The sequence below is a fragment of the Artibeus jamaicensis genome, unplaced genomic scaffold (genome assembly GCF_021234435.1).
Source record: "Artibeus jamaicensis isolate MK-2021 breed Jamaican fruit bat unplaced genomic scaffold, CSHL_Jam_final scaffold_916, whole genome shotgun sequence".
NCBI classification, from domain to species: domain Eukaryota; kingdom Metazoa; phylum Chordata; class Mammalia; order Chiroptera; family Phyllostomidae; genus Artibeus; species Artibeus jamaicensis.
Genome location: NW_026522059.1, coordinates 32,420,241 through 32,436,843, shown reverse-complemented (window position 1 = coordinate 32,436,843; position 16,603 = coordinate 32,420,241). Strand labels below are relative to the sequence as shown.

The 16,603-nt window shown below is 35.1% G+C and overlaps 1 protein-coding gene across 1 annotated transcript in view; it reads left to right on the top strand.

Annotated features, from left to right (window-relative positions):
• Positions 1 to 2,127: 2,127 nt before the first annotated feature.
• The window catches only part of TMEM67 (transmembrane protein 67), a 53,722-nt gene continuing 39,246 nt past the window's right edge, over positions 2,128 to 16,603 (top strand). The window contains exons 1-6 of the mRNA XM_037131091.2: positions 2,128 to 2,372; positions 3,880 to 3,968; positions 6,050 to 6,143; positions 11,291 to 11,390; positions 13,054 to 13,123; positions 13,216 to 13,290. Coding sequence (XP_036986986.2) covers positions 2,180 to 2,372; positions 3,880 to 3,968; positions 6,050 to 6,143; positions 11,291 to 11,390; positions 13,054 to 13,123; positions 13,216 to 13,290 — 621 coding nt within the window. The 5' untranslated portion in view covers positions 2,128 to 2,179. The remainder of the gene's footprint in view (positions 2,373 to 3,879; positions 3,969 to 6,049; positions 6,144 to 11,290; positions 11,391 to 13,053; positions 13,124 to 13,215; positions 13,291 to 16,603) is intronic.

Here is a 16,603-nt window from a genome sequence, read left to right as displayed (position 1 = left end):
TTTAGCTAACATTCTTCCACTATCCTTGCAGGAAGTTTATACAACGAACCCATAGTATCTACAGTTACCTCAACTTTAACTGTCTATTTTGAATTCTTCTACTAAAAGTAATTTCCCTATTTAGCTCTTTGGGAGCAGTTATGTTAGGTGCAGTGCCCAAAGGTCTTACACAACCACAGTTCCACTGTTTGTGATGTATAATGGCAGCATCACCTCGTTAAATAAAAATAATAGCTTTGTCTTATTGTAGAATATGCCAAAATATTTTTCTATCTATTAGAAAGAAAATCCTGCTTAATAGAATAGATAACAAGTTTCATAGATAGCAGATGGAGATAAATTCTAGTTTTACTCCTTCTTAAATAATATAACTTTTTTCACCTTTAATTTCCTTTCTTGTCAAAGCATTAAAAAGAAATAGTATTTCCTCAAAGAGTAATTATGAAGAGTTAAGGTTAATGCTGTCAAATGCCTAACACAGTGCACAATATGGACCAAGAAGGCCATCATGAATGGAAGTTCTTTCATTGCTTTAATCATATAGCAGGTGATGAGTAAATATTACTGTCCTAATCTTTTGCATAGAACATATAAAGTAGTAGGCACTTCATTAAGAAAGACTAGAGTTAATATTCACCCATAGGAAGCTTCTGCACATTAATTACAACTACTCTCACCATACCCTGAGTCTCCATCAACATTTGTATAGTCACATGTTTTTAAAAACTGTATTCTGTGATTTTTCACTTCAAATTAGACACTTCAACAACACAGTAATTATTCTAACTTTTTAAAGAATTTCTCTTTAAGGAAGGGTTTTCAGAACATACATTTCCTGTGACATAGATATTAGTGACTGAGTGAATGCTGAACTTTCGGGGAAGATTACATGAGAAATACTAGGCCTAACAGTGACCAATGTTTAAAGTTATCTAACTTCCTTTGATGCGTTTTTCACATTCATCGACAATGCTATTTTCCTTAAAAGTGAGAAATCATCACTTTCATTACAAAATTTGGTGTTTTGTTTTGTTTCATTCTTTGAGAAAGCTGAAAGTCGTTTCAAGCTGCTGCTGATGAATAATGTGGCTTAAAAAATATGCCAAGCAATTTTATGGGGGGGGGAGGAGAGGCAGGGTACAAACTACAACAATAACAGAAGTGAGATTTTAAAAAAATTATGAACTAAACTGTTTTTAAAAAGATTTTATTTATTCTTAGAAGTGAAGGCAGGGAGAAAGAGAGGGAAGGAAACATGAATGTGTGATTGCCTCTCATTCCCCACTACTGGGACTTGGCCCACAACCCAGGCATGTGCCCTGACTGGAAATTGAACCAGTGACCCTTTGGTTCATGGGCGGGCACTCAACCCACTGAGCCATACCAGCCAGGGCTAGAAGTGAGGTTTAAATATCAAAAAATAAAAATTTCTTTTATGACCTATGAACTGGCTCTGAAGTAATTCTAAAATGTTTTGGCGCTAACAGCCTCCAAGGGTGCCTACTTTGAAAGACAACATTCATGTATGTGTAACTTGATTGAAAAATATTAGATACCTTACTTATTGGCGAGTAGGATAAATACTATCACGTTATATATATGATTTTCTATATTCAAAACAAGGAAAGTAGAAACGCAAAGAAAGGTCTGGCAGGAAAAAACATTTTTTTCTTCTTGAGAGAGTCTTCCAGCATTGCACACCAGAGTTTTGCCTACTTTTCTGACAAGTGTATTTTAACAAATACTTTGTTGGACTGTCTTCTTTAACACGAAATGACCTAGGCTGGATAAATTCTGATGTAAAAATCATTTAACAGTTTAATGTAACAATACTTTCAATTTACGCGATGCAATCTAATATTTCCTTTCTTGTCTTATTTTATTTCCCGACCTCCCAAGCGATTTCACTTTCTGCATATGGATCGCGTTCCAGAGTTTGAAAGAAACATTTTAAAGAGCAGGTTGCGCCGGTCCGGGTCCGGGTTAGGACCAGCCAACTTCCAGCAGCTTTGGTAACTTAGCAACCAAACACCACCTAGTGTAGACACTTCCGGAACCCTTGGCCAGTGTTGTCCAATCCGTTCTGCGGAGTCGCCGCAAAGGCTGACGGGATCCTGGATACTGGGAGGTAGCCGGCGTCTGCACCTAGGTGACAGGCGGAGGAGGAGCTAGAGTAGCGATGGCTGCTTCCACCGCTGTATTGGTCGCTGCTGTGACTGCATATCTCCTGTTGGTTTCCCTGCACGTCTCACAGGCTCAGACCTTCTCCTTCCCTTTCAGGCAGCCAGAAACCTGCGGCCATAACCAGTATTTCGATATCTCTTCGCTCTCCTGTGTCCGATGTGGAGCCAACCAGAGGCAGGATGCCCAGGGTGAGATGGTTTGGGATGGGCTCTGGCTAAATAAACACTCCCACCTTGGTGCTGCGCGCCAAGCGTCGCTGGCGTCGCTGAAACACCTTTTGGTCTGCAGAAAGAGTATTTCAGGAAAGTTAACGCCAGCCTTAAGAGGTTTTCCTTGGAGGACTGCAGGTCAGGGGACGCCGAGTCCGCTACTCCGCGAGCCTTTGCCGGTATCTAGGCGTCAGCCCCTCACTTCTTAGCCTAAGGGTCCTTAGGGAGCACCTAGAAAGCTACCTATCGGAGGCAGAAAAAATAGAGAAGTAATCTGAGATGCAGAGGAGCAGATGACAGGGAGGGACTGCAAATTAGCCCTTGTAACTCTGGTAACCATTTACTATACTTTTCAAGTCCCAGAGACTTAAAGCTGGAAAGGACCTTAATCTTGAGCAGGTTCAGTCTCAGGGAAATACAAGTCCAGGTGAGGAAATACAAATAAGGAAATTGAAGTCCAGGTGAGGTTGTAAAGTCCTCTTTGTCACCTAGATTGGGGATTAGAAGAATTTTGTCCTCAGCCTCGACCTATTTTTTCCACTATGGGATGTGACCATATTACAGATCTCCTTAGGACTTATTCCTTTGATTATTGAATATTACTAATTGTCCTTAAAGTTTCTTGGGATTGCACGCTTTTTTTTTTCTTGAAACATTCATCATTTGGTCCTGGTTCTGTTCACTGAAACTGCTTAGAATAAAATTTTCTCCATATTCTAAAATCCAAGATGTTTTCAATCTCGATTTGGTTACCCATGGGATTAAATTTTTGCCATCTTCAAATTTGATATATCCTCATTTATGTCATATAGGATAGTTCAGGCTCCTCGGGTTAGGATATATGAATGAGAAAGAATTTCACAGAATGCTCTCCGTACTTATCCAGCAAATTGAGTAGTGATTATTTTATACTGTTTTACTATCTGTGTACAGGAGTATGGTAATTTATTTGAATGAATGTAACTTTTTTAAGTAAAGGTTTTTTCAACAAAGAAAATTTAAATTTTTTGGATATATGTGTATGTTTGGGTGAAATAGAAATGTAAAATTTCCACATCTGCTAATTAGTTTGATTATTTGTTTAGTAGTTCAATAATATAATAATTTAGTTACACTTACAATAAAAATTGTAGCAAACACAATACCTACAGTGTGCCAGATACATTCTGAGACCTTTACATATAGTAACTAATTCAATATTCACACTAACCCTAAGAGGAAAATGTTATTCTTACCATTTTACCAAAGTGGAAGATGGAGCACAGAAAAGTTGTCAATTGCTCAAAGTCACACAGGTAAGTAACAGACTCAGCATGAGAACCCAAGGAGTATGTTTCTGGATTTGAACCCAGGCAGTAATGGTTCCAGAGTCTTGCTCTTAACTACTATACTTCTCTAGATCTTAAGAATTATTATAAGTTTCCCTGTCTTGGAGTTTTATTATTATTTACCAAGGTCAGAATTGGCTCTCTTTTTTTTTTTTTAGGAACTTCATGTGTGTGTCTACCAGGATTTCAGATGATCTCTAATAATGGAGGAGCTGATATTATTTGTAAAAAGTGCCCAGAAGACAAGGTATGGAGTATTTAGCTTTAAGTAATTTTACTGTAAAAACTAGTAAATTAAATGTATTTTTAATCTACCATTTAATGTGTACACTAATATTTTCTCCCACAACTTTAAAGTTATATAAAGCTCAGTTTGTTTTTACTAGATATATTTTGGAAGATTGGTGAAATTTTATGCCAACTTGGAAAAAAGGAATTTATTGCTTTATTTTTTTTTAATCTGAAATTTAAAAAACCCACAAAGCTATAAAAATTTGTGTTTTACCTTTCCTCATAGAGTAACTCAGTTATAAAGAAAAATAGATGAATGATACATATATAGAGCAATTTGGGATATGTGTATCCTTTGGTACAGACTGAGTTCTGTGTCTTAGACCTTTGTGCCGATGTTTTATATAATAACTCTATAATGATATCAAGGTGATAAGCTTATGAAATGCCAATTGCATTATTAAATAGGTTAAATAATATCTGTTGCTGTTCTGTTAGTCATTTCATTACATTATAATTTTTGGAAAGTTAGGGAGTTAATAGTTGTTATAGATAATGATTTTTAACTAACAAATCTATTTTCAATCATTTTGGATAATTAGGAGTTTCTGTGTCTGTTCTGACTTTTATAGTAATATATCTTCTAATTATATGTATTTAAAAAAAACATTGAATTTGGGAACTTCATATAGAGTTACCAGTTATACTACTTTATGTCTAGTACTTACAAATTTGATGATCATTTTGATACTTATTTTATATTTTCGGAACTATTGATCCTATGATAAATAGCCACTAATAAGAAATGATGCCAAAGTTGATTGGTTTTTTTTAGTGAAGTTACTAAGAAATCACAATTTTTATTATTTTTTAAGATTTTAAGTTAATTTTTAGAGAGAGGGGAAAGAAGGGAGAGAAACATCAATGTGTGTCCCCACCAGGGACCTGGCCTATAATCCAGGCATGTACCCTGATTGGGAAGTGAACCAGTGACCCTTTGGTTCACAGGCCAAAGCTCAATCCACTAAGCCACACCAGCCAGAGCAGAAATCATACCTTTTTTTTTTAAACTACCAATGTTTTTATTTAATCATATAAAGAAAAATTTATGCCAGGACCCCAACATGCATATAATCCATATATCACATCACCTTAGAAGACTATGTATCTTTAGCTTTACAACTAGTGACATCAAGCAGGACATTCTACATCTCACTGACCTAAATACAAAGGATGTCCTGAAATCTAGTGTTGATACACTAGAATGAGTTTTCTTTTTTTTTTAATTTTTAATTAATTTTATTCAGAAATCATAACTTTTAAATAGTCTTATATATATGCGCTGCCAAGTATAGGAACATTTTTTGATATATCCAGTTTTTCAATATCAATTTTGAAATTTTCCAAATTTTCACATTTTTAAATTTTCCAAAATTTAAAATAGTTTGTGGCATTGTTTTTTCATTGCCATTGTTTTCTATTAATTTTGGCTACATTCATTTTTGTAATATAATCATTGTATTATTGTCCCAGATTTTTCCTAAGTCATATAATAAGCCCAATTTTGAATGATGTCATACTTTATCAAAAACCTTTACTAGTAAAAACTATTAATGAATAGAAGGAAATACTCTTAATTTACCTGGAACAACTTTGCATATTAGTTATATGTAACATCTGCCTATTTTGAATCATAACTTGATTTTAAAAAGCTAATGTATTTGAATTTTTTTAAGTTAGAATGAGGCAAGTAACACTATTAACTAGCTATTTATTAAATTCTGTTTCATTTTGTCGTTTTATCTTTGTCAATGGAAAACTGAATGACAGTATTAATTATGAAAGTAAGGACTCATTTGAACTGAAAATCATGAAGAACTATTGCCCAGAGTCAATATATAGTTATAAATATATATCTTAATTTTGGAATATAAGCTCATATTGGCTACCCAGGACATTTTTATACAGCCTATATGCACATTACGTATTTGAATACAAGTTGCAAATTATACACTCTTATGGCTTTTGGACTTACATGATCAGTTAAGAAGGAAAAGGTTGATTAAGAAGGAGAAAATGATTTTTTTTTTAATTCAGAAAGGTGTTACCAAAGATGGCTGGAACTGCATTTCTTGCCCTAGTGGTTTAACTGCAGAAGGAAAATGTCACTGTCCTACTGGCCATATTTTAGGTAAGTAGATGTCTTGTGAAATAGTAACACATCTTCTTTTGTATTTGTTTCTGATCAGGACATTAAGTGAAATAGTATGGTGATTTCTTAACAATATTTTTTATTACTGTTGTTCAAAATTTGATGATGTTTGAGACAGCACCAGGCATTAAGAAGATAAAAGAGCCCTACCTGATTTTTTAAAATTCTTTATTCTTAATAATGTAGTATTAGCTGGATACTTCCTTAGTATAATATGATAAAATACCAACTCAGAAGCCAACATGATGCCTAATAAGGATAATATATTAGCATTCCTCTGAATGTCAGGAAGCAGATGGAGATGTAAATGATATACTTAGGTAAATGAAAGAAATAGGTTATAGAGTAATTTAAAAAGAGAAGATAAATATTGTTTTCAATGATTTGATTGTATGTTTAGAAAACCCAGTGGAATCACTAAAATTTATTATAACCAAGTAAAGTTTCTTGAGAACAACATTAATATTCTAAAATCAGTAGGCTTCTTATTCAAACAGTAACCCTTTAGAAACTGTGAAGAAAGAAAAGAGTTCATCTGCAGTAGCAATAGCAACAAAAAATACTGAGGCATAAATGTACAAGAGGAATTAAATGAAGAAATCTTTGAATGCTATTGAAGGACACAGAGGTAGGCTTTAATAAATGAGGTATACATCTTGTTTTTGGATGTGAAGATGAAATATTGTAAAGATGCCAAGTCTATTTAAAGGAATCTTAATAAATTCTACTAGAGTTTTGTTTCTCTCTTTTAGAGACTGCAAATACTAATTCTAAAGGTTATCTGTAGAAAAATACGTGAAAGCCAAGAAAATTATGAAAAAGGAGGAAACAACCCCATGAGATATTGTACACATTTTATAGCTGCTATAATAATAACATCTGTGGCTAGCAACAGACTGGTTGATGGAACATATCATATGTGATAAAAGTGGCATTTCATATCATTGGAGAAAAGACTGATTAATGAGTGGTATTTGGGTAAACACTAAGTTGGGTTTCTACCTTATTCCTTAAAAATAAATTTTAGGTCAATCAAATATTTTAATATTAAGTACGAATCTATGAAAGTTTGTAAAAATAATAGGAAACATTTTATTTCTTAGTGTTGAATAGGCCTTTTAAGTATGGGGCAAAAATCTCAGAAGCTATGGAAGAAAATTTGGTAAATTTGATTATTTATTAAAAAATTGTTTTAATCATAAATAATACCGGAAAGTAAACAGCAGACTAGAGAAAAAATTATAATCCATACAATTGACAGAGAGCTAAATTCTGTAATATATGTAAAACTTCTCTAAATAAATAAGAGCAAGGTGAATAACAATTATTTTTAATGACCAAAAATCAGAATAAAGTTAGCAGAGAAAAACTAGCCACTTTTTCTATGAATAAATTGCTCAACCTTACTCAGAGAATAATATTAAATAAAATTTTAAGGGACTGGATGAAAAGGTAAAGGGATAGAGAAGTACAGATTGATAGTTACAAAATAATCATGGAAATGTAAAGTACAGCACAGGATATATAGTCAATAATATAGTAATAACTATGTATACTGCCAGTTAGGTACCGAAAATATCAGGAGGAGTACTTGGTAAGTACATGATTGTCTAACCACCATGCTGTTCACCTGAAACTAGTACAAAATAATATTGAATGTAAACTGTAATTAAAAACATTTTTAAATTAAAAGTTTACAACAATGTAAGGTTATGAGAATTAAAGTCAGAATTCTTGCCTATTCAAAAAAACTGAAATTTTATTTTAAAACTTTATTTTTAATCAGATTTTATTGTTAGACTTTTTGAATTTTGACAAGAATGTTTGCAAGAGTATTGGAATACTCTTGCAAACAAAATGTTTTGGAAAACATTTTGTTTTCCTGTATTCTTGCCAATAGAATGTATTATTGAGGAAGTTTAAGTGGTTGCAATTTCTGTGGACAGCAGCTTGACAGTATTTATCAAAAGTAGAGCATTGACCAGCACGCCTTTATCCAGGGATTTCTTGTTCTAGTTCAGGTAAACAAATGACTGAAGAAGTATATGCATGTTTTATTTTTTATTGCAACATTATTCCTAAGACAAAAGATTGTAAATAATGTGAAAGTCTGTCAAGAGATTAGTAGTTAAATAAGTTATGGTACATTCATACAATGTTATAGAATGCAAGTTTTTTAAGTATTGCTTTGAAAGGAAATCAAAGACATGTTAAGTAAACCAGTGAAGTATAGAGTTTATTCATTCATAAATGAATATTTATTGTGTGCCTGCTATTTATTAGCACTATTTTATGTATTTGGTATGCTACTATTTATGTTTTCTAAAAAACATTATATATGTATACATGCTTGTAGATGCATGTATATGCATAGCCTGTTCTGGAAGGATTCCTAAGAAACTAGTAACAATGTTTGCTCCAGGTGGAGAACTGAGTGTCTGGAGGGAAGGGGTTGGGAAAGAGGCTTAATTTTTGCTTTGAATCCTGTGCCTTTTATTTTTACAGTTTGTATATTACCTCTTTAAATATTATTCCTAATGGAAAAATTGCTGCCATCAATTTATTTGAAATCTATTTAGGAGGCAGGACACACATGTGGAAAAGTAATGTGCAGAGCAAGAGAGCAATAAAAGATTTTTCACAAGGGGCATACATATTAAATAATCAGTTGACCACTATAGGCAATAAATGTTCTATAAGGAACAACCAGGATTGTTTGGAAAGGTCGCCATGAGAAGGCAGTGTAGTAATTGGACCTTGAAGGATTAATGGTGTTTTCAAGGTAGCAAGAAAGAGACTATTCCAGGCAGAAGGAAAAATGTAAGCAGGGGTGTAAACATAAAATGTAAAAAGTCCAGATTGACTATGAAGGGAATATCAGTTTGCTGAGTTTAAAGGTGCGCTGGTCCAGATTGTGGAAGGCCTTGACTGACATAATAGTCTATAGGCATACACATTTCATTGATGGTTTTCATTGAGGGGAACAGTTTGGATTAATCTGGCAGCTATCTGTTGTATTTTTCCAGAAATGCCTCGTATACTTGTGTGTCTCTATATATCCTTGAAAGTATTCCTGGAAGTATCATCATATTTACTCATTTATTCATAAATATCTGCTGATAAAACATTAAAATAAATTTTAAAACTTTGTTTAACCAAAGGACCTTTAAGCTAAAGGGCACTAGCAAGCCCCACGTTAGCTCTAGCAGATTGTCATCACGTAAGTACATGGAACCCGTGAAACAGACTTGCCTGTTTTTTAAGAGATGCCAGAAATACAAAGTTTTTAGGTGAAACCTCCCAATTTTAAATCTTTCTAATTAAAAAATATTTATTGAGTGACACCTGCTAGGTTCTAGGATACAATAGTGAATCAAACTTACATTCCAATGACAAAAGAAAGAGTAAACAAATGAATAGGTCTATCTGTAGGTGGTAATAAGTACTATGAGGACAAATAAGACAAAGCAAAGGGAGAGGCAGCAGGGTGCTGTTTTACATGGACGACCTTGGAAGACCTTGCTAGAAAGGTGATGAAAGACCTTGCTAGAAAGATGACGACATCTGAGCAAAGACTTGACGGAAGTGAGAAACAGCCGTGTTGGTGACTGGGCATTCTAGGCAGAGGGAATAGCAAGTGCAGAGGTCCTAAGAGGGGTGTGTACTTGGCATAATCAAGGGTCAGCTATATACTAATGTGGCTGTAGCAGAGGAGGAGGAAAGCAGAAGCAGATGGGTCTGAAAAGTGGATTGATGGTTTAAAGATCATGTAAGGCCTTTTAGGCTATATAGTGACCTTGAAAATGAACTGGTATGAGATGGAAGACCATTGGAAGGTGTTCAGAGGAGTGAAATGATCACACTTAGTTTTTAATCTAGCTTCTTCCTGGAGAATAGAACCAGGGATCTAGTTAGGAATCTGTCACAAAATTCCAGGTTATAGATGATGGCATTGGGCCAAGGTAATAGTTATGGAAGTAGAGTAATTCAGTTTCTGGATATACTTTGAAGAGAGAGCTGACAGGATTTGCCTCTTTATTTTCTAATTTTTTTTAATGTGGAGCATGAAAGGAGGAGACTCTAGATGGACTGAGGAAATGGTCAAATGGAGTTGCCTGTAGGAGGAATAAGTTGTTCACCTTTACTTTTGTTAAATTTGTTTTTAACCACCTTGCAAAACCTTCAAAGATAATGGATAACATTATGATTGGGACTAACGGTCTTTGACCATTGTTTGCAACGATGTTTCTCTATTACTCCTTCAGCCCCAAAGTAAGTGTTATCCTTTTGTGTGTATGTCCTCTTAGAATCTATTTTTCCTCTTTTTAACATTCAGATATACATTGTAGTCACAAAATATGCGGTATTGTTATATAAATATTTCATACCAAAAATATTGTTTTACAGCATACTTTTTTCACGTAACAGTATGATCTGTTTTGCTATTTTAAATATTTAGGTTATTTTCTAACAAATAACACTTGGATTAATATCGTTATTCACATATATGTGTATTTCTGTAGGTTAGGTATCTAAAAATGAACTTTTAGTGTTGTAAGGTAGATGAATATAAAATTTTAGTAGATATCATCAAAAGCTAAGTTGCAGAAACATACCAACAGTCTGTGAAAATGCTTGTTTCCCCATAACCAGTATAACAGGAAAACTTTTTTAAAGATTTATTTATTTATTTTCAGAGAGAGGGGAAGGGAAGGAGGAAGAGAGGGAAAGAAACATCTGTGTTCGAGAGAAACACTGATCACACACCCCCCACTGGGGACCTGGCCCACAACACAGGCATGTGCCCTGACCGGGAATCGAACAGGTGACCTTTTGGTCTGTGTGACAATACCTAACCCACTGAACCACACCAGCCAGGGCACTGGACATTTTTGAAGAAAAAATATTAATTTATTATTATGAGCATTTGGAAAATTAGTGTCTGTATTATTTTTATGTGAATAGGGAAGGTTTCACTTTTCTATATTATTGAGGTGGTGAACATGCCTTTAATGCAAAGCAGGTGTTTTGAAAATTATTAGAATTACAAGTGGTTTTTACTAAGTATACCCAGGCTTTTATGTTGACACTGAGTTATATCTTAATTTTGTTTTTAAATTGTTTAGTGGAAAGAGATGTAAATGGAACATTGTTGTCTCAAGCAACTTGTCAGCTCTGTGATGAAAATGAACACTCTTTTACAGTAGCAAATGCGTTAGGAAACAGGTAAGCAGTGTGCTGTGTGCTGACTTAAGTAATATCATTTTTTATATATGCAGAATGTGTACCTTTTTAATTACTTTCTAATCATATCAGTTGCTTCTCACAATAACTGGAGGAAGGATAGAGGTAGGCATTAGCAGCTAAAAAAAGCTGAGGCCCAGAGTAGGGTTCTGTCTCTTATCAGTTGTTTGACCTTGGATAGCTCAATAAGGTAGTCTCTGTCTCTAGAGTGGGAACATACCACCTAGTTCATAGGCTGTTATCACAGCTTAGAAATAAACATATTAAGTTCTCAGCATAGTGCTACAGAGTAAGTGTTCAGCTATTTTTGTTTGTTATTATGTAGTTTGTACACTCTGTAATATATAGTACATATAGTACATAATAGTAACTTCTATTTTCAGCATAGTTACTATGTGTCAGGTATTGTGCTTAATATGTTATATTACCTAAGAAAATGTATTAATATGATAAATAAATTCAGGTACCCTATTACAGCCCTGTTCTCTATCACTTTACATTCCCCTTCGTGCAGGTGCATGTACACACCAAACACACAAGCGCACACACTACTCCCTCTGTCTAACTCAAACACAGTATTCCTATTTCAACTTCAGTTTTAGAGGCTACATGATGACCTCCCTTTAAGCACAATTTTCTCTTTAGTTCTCAAGTTTAACATAGAAAATATTGAGCAGCTTTTTCTGGGGATAATTAGTGTCAGATCATCTTTTCTTTCAGGCTGACCTGCCTTGTAGCACATAAATATGGACCACTGGGCTGATCCTCAATTTTCCCCCCCAATACCTTTCTGGGCCTGGTCTGTGCCATGTCCTGGCCCCATCTCCTACCTGCTCTATCTTGCTAGTAATGAATACCCACCTAAAACCATCAGTGTCCTCCTTGTCCAATGCCTTGTGTCCTTTTATATCATTAATGAAAAATATTTTTTTCCTAATATTTACAAAGATCATGTATTCATGACTTGAAGTGTGATAAGGAGTAGATACATGTTTCTTTTCAGCATATGTTGTCTTTTTGCTTTATGGCAGAGAAAATAAAAGTATATTGATATAAGTACTTATAAAAATGGATTGGGTTTCCTTTATATGTTTGTTGGGCTCTTTTGTTAATTGAGCAACGTAACCACCTTTGCTGTTCAGTATTTATTCTTTACAATCCATGTGGTTTCAAAAGAATACTCTCCTATTTAAAGAAAAAAAAGAGAGAGAGAGATTCCAGAGGAAGAGAGAAAGGGGGGTAGAGAGAGAGAAACACTGATGTGAGAGAAACATCGATTGGTTGCCTCCCTCATGTGCCCCAACTAGAGACCAAACCCACAACCTAGGTATGTGCCCTGACTGGGAATGGAATCCACAGCCTTTTGATACATAGGACGATGCTCCAACCCACTGAACCACACTGGCCAGGCAAGAATCCTCTCCTGTTATTGATTAATTTTGTTTATTTATACCTTGTGTTGTAATACTAAGAGAGGGATAAAATTATTCAAATCAGTGTTCATATTTTTAACTCGTCTACTTATTACAAGTAATTGCTTAGCTGAATGAGTTTAATCTAGTGTTTACAAAGGCAAGTTCTTCATTAAATTTAGGTTTAGTATAATTCATTAGCATTTAAAAAATGTTTTTTGTTATATTGACAGGTGTGTTCGATGCGAGCCAACATTCATTAATACCAGCAGGTCCTGTGTGTGTTCAGAACCTAACATTTTAGTAAGGCTAATCAAATTGATAAAGTATATATTTTTAAATTAAATTACTTATACCGTTCCATACACTGTTTTATTCATTCATTCATTTTTTAGACAGGGGGCTTATGTTTCAGCAGCACAGGGAATTTTCCTCCACGTGTTATTTCAGCTACACGCTATGGAGAGCTTGTGAGTATGTTTACTTTTTTTGTTTCATTGTTAAGAATATGTCTGCATTTCTTTGGTAATTAATTTGGGACTAAAATGATGAACACTTATGTGTAAATCACTTTAAAACAGGTATTATTATCAGTCTAAGACTACAAGCTTGGCATTATAATTTATAAGTTCAGTCACTGTCTTCTCTACCCTAACTCATTCCTTTGTCAGTGAATCTCAATGTTCAGACTGGGCAGGTCCATTATAGATCCTATAAAGAATGCAGTATAATATAGTTATAATATAGGAGCACCAGAGACTAGATTTCAGCCCTGGATTTATCAGTTATCTGCTTTGTATCTTTGGACTTGGTTAACATTTTTAAACTTCAGTTTATTGTCTGTAAATTGAACATAATAATAATAGCTACCTCACAGTGTCTGTACATGGTAGACACTGGAGAAATGAGGATTATTTTTATCCAGCCAGTTTCCTTATTTGCAGATGAGAGCATGCTGGCATAGAGTTAGAGCTCTTGTAACAGATCCTGGTGATGACAACATCTGGGATGTCAAATGGGAAGTAGGTGAATGGTTTGGCACTGAAGAGGTTACAAATACAAGAGAATAGGCGTTAGATGACTGACTAGGAGTTAGTTGATCAGCACTGTGGATATCCAGTATACCAGCAGAATTGGGACAGACAGGCTAGGATCTGGTTGGTAAAATCATCGTTGAATAGGTGGGAGCAGTTAGGAGGGCTGTGACGATAGCCAGAATGATGGTGGAAACTGGGATCTTGATGAACAAAGCAAAAATTTCTCTCCTCCACTATAGTCTTGTTGGGTGACAGTCAAGTATAAACTAATTGCAAAACAACAGAATAAATGCTAACATACGGGTATGCATAGGGAGCTTGAGATCATGAAATTTGGCTCACTTGTAACAAGATGCATGTATTTGGGGGCATTCTTCTTTAGATTTGGATCACAGTGAATATATGTATCCCATTATCACATTTGTAGGTCTTTAATTTTCACTTTTTCCTTTTCAGAATAAGTTGAAATAATTTTGCTCACAGTCTTACCAGTGTCTCTCCCTCTTACTTGGTCTCAGGTCAGCAGCCATTTAGGTCCGTGTCCTTTCCAGTCTCCTCCATTCTGAAAGAGGTCCTCAGTCTTTCCTCTCTGAACTCAATAGTTTTGGAGATTATAGGCTTTACAATCTACCGGATGGTCCTCAACTGGGTATATCTAATCTTTCTTCACAATTAGAACATGCTTGGCAGGAAACCACAAAAAAGATGGAGTGCTATTCTCAATGCATTGCTTCACATTGTGGGGCACAGGGATGTCCATCTGTCCCACCACCCGTGATGTCAACCTCGGTCACCTGCCATAAAGTCACCATGTCTGCTTTACTATTACCATTTTCCCTTTGCAATTGATTAGTATTTTTAGGGAAATTTCCAAAATTATGTTTACTCTTTTTCACTAACGCTAACTTAGTAGCTTTAATATCCTCTGATGACACTTGTCTTTATCAGCCACTACTGTGATGGTTGCCATATCTTTCCATTATGCCTCCACATTTCCTAATTAACATCCTACTTAAGGAAGAATTTTTTCTTCTCATTTCTATATATATACTTACTCGTATATTAATGGCGGTATCAATTCACGGGTTCCTACTTTATTCAGTTGGTTTTAATCCAATACACGTGTTTGTTTTAATGCTCAAACTGTCCTAGGTTTGGCCAGTAGAAGCCCCTGCATGTTGGCTCCCCTGTCTTTTTTGACATGTCCACGTTGTCCTTTAATTGTTTCCTTACTTTCTGGCACAGCAAGATTTCCAGGCTCATCTAGGACTTTTTCTGCCTCAGCCCTGGAATCAATCGTCTCTCTAAGGAGCTTTTAAGGATAACATTTAGAAACCAAGATTACTACTTTAATATGCCTCCTTAGCAGACATAGCTAGAAAATATGTATATAACTGTTTCAATACTTATGTTGTAAAGATATTAAAATTAATGAGTTCATACTGATACTTTGAATTCCAAAGTGATATCTCAGAATTCTTTTTAGCCTTTCCTTTGACAGTAGTGAAACTTCCCACAGTATCTTTCCCAGTAGTGGGAAATCTGGGCCTCACCCTCAATTTACTCATTTGCTTTACCTCACAAAGCTCTCTTTCACTCCAACACCACTGTGCAGTCGATCCGTTGCAGACTGCTCTGCTAGAGAGGGAAGCTGGGCAGGCAAAGGCTATTCCACCTGTAAAGTTAATCTGATTCAGTCAATGTATGTTTTTTATTTATTAAAAGATTTTACATATTTATTTTTAGAGAGAGGGGGAGGGAGAAAGAGAGAGAGAGAAAGAAAGAAAGAGAGAGAGAAAGGAAGGAAGGGAGGGAGGGAAGGAGGGAGGGAGGGAGGAGAGAGAGAAAGAGAGAGAGAGAGAGAGAACATCAATGTGTGATTGTCTGTGGTGCGGCCCCTACTGTGGACCTGGCCTGCAACCCAGGAGTGTGCTCTGACTGAGAATGAAACCAGCAACCCTTTGGTTTGGAGGCTGGCACTAAGTCCACAGAGCCACACCAGCCAGGACTAATGTATTTTATTTAAATATACCAGTCTTGAACACTGACACTTTTCCAAGAACAAGTTTGTAGTTCCTAACTTTAATAACATTTTACTGAATGTTAATTGGTAACAGATTCTGTATGGCCAGTGTATGAATCATGTCAAGAAAATGTAGTTACAATGGTGTGACTATCTTGGCCCAGCTCTCAGCTTTGCTGGTGTAAGAACTCAGTTTTATCAGTGAACTTGTAGGTCAGTCAGGTTCTAAGGAACCAGTTCAAAGTAATTAAACTCACCAGAGATTAGATAGGCTAATAAGCAAAATTCATATTTGTTAGTTTATGTTGAGACCGTAGTTGCCAACTAGACTAAAAAGTACTTGTATGAACATGATAACATCCGCTCTTCCTAATTGGAAAAATGTACTTAGAACATTACAGGTCAGACGCTTTCTTGATTAATACAGAATTGAAATATAATTAGTTTCGTATAATTTTATAATGAAGGCCTTTCCTGCCTTTCTTCGGTAAAGAATTTCCATATATCTGCGTATATGTGGGTCAGTGTCTTCCCATTCACATTTCCTGAAGGTAGTAATGGTGATACTGTGTCTTGCTTTTTTCTCTTTTCCAACTTTTATTTTGAAAAAATTTTAAATTGCAGAAAAGCTGAAAAAACAAGACAATGCCTATACATATTTTACCTAGGTCAACAAATTGTTAGTGTTTTGCCAATTTGCTTTATCTATCTGTGTATGTAAAT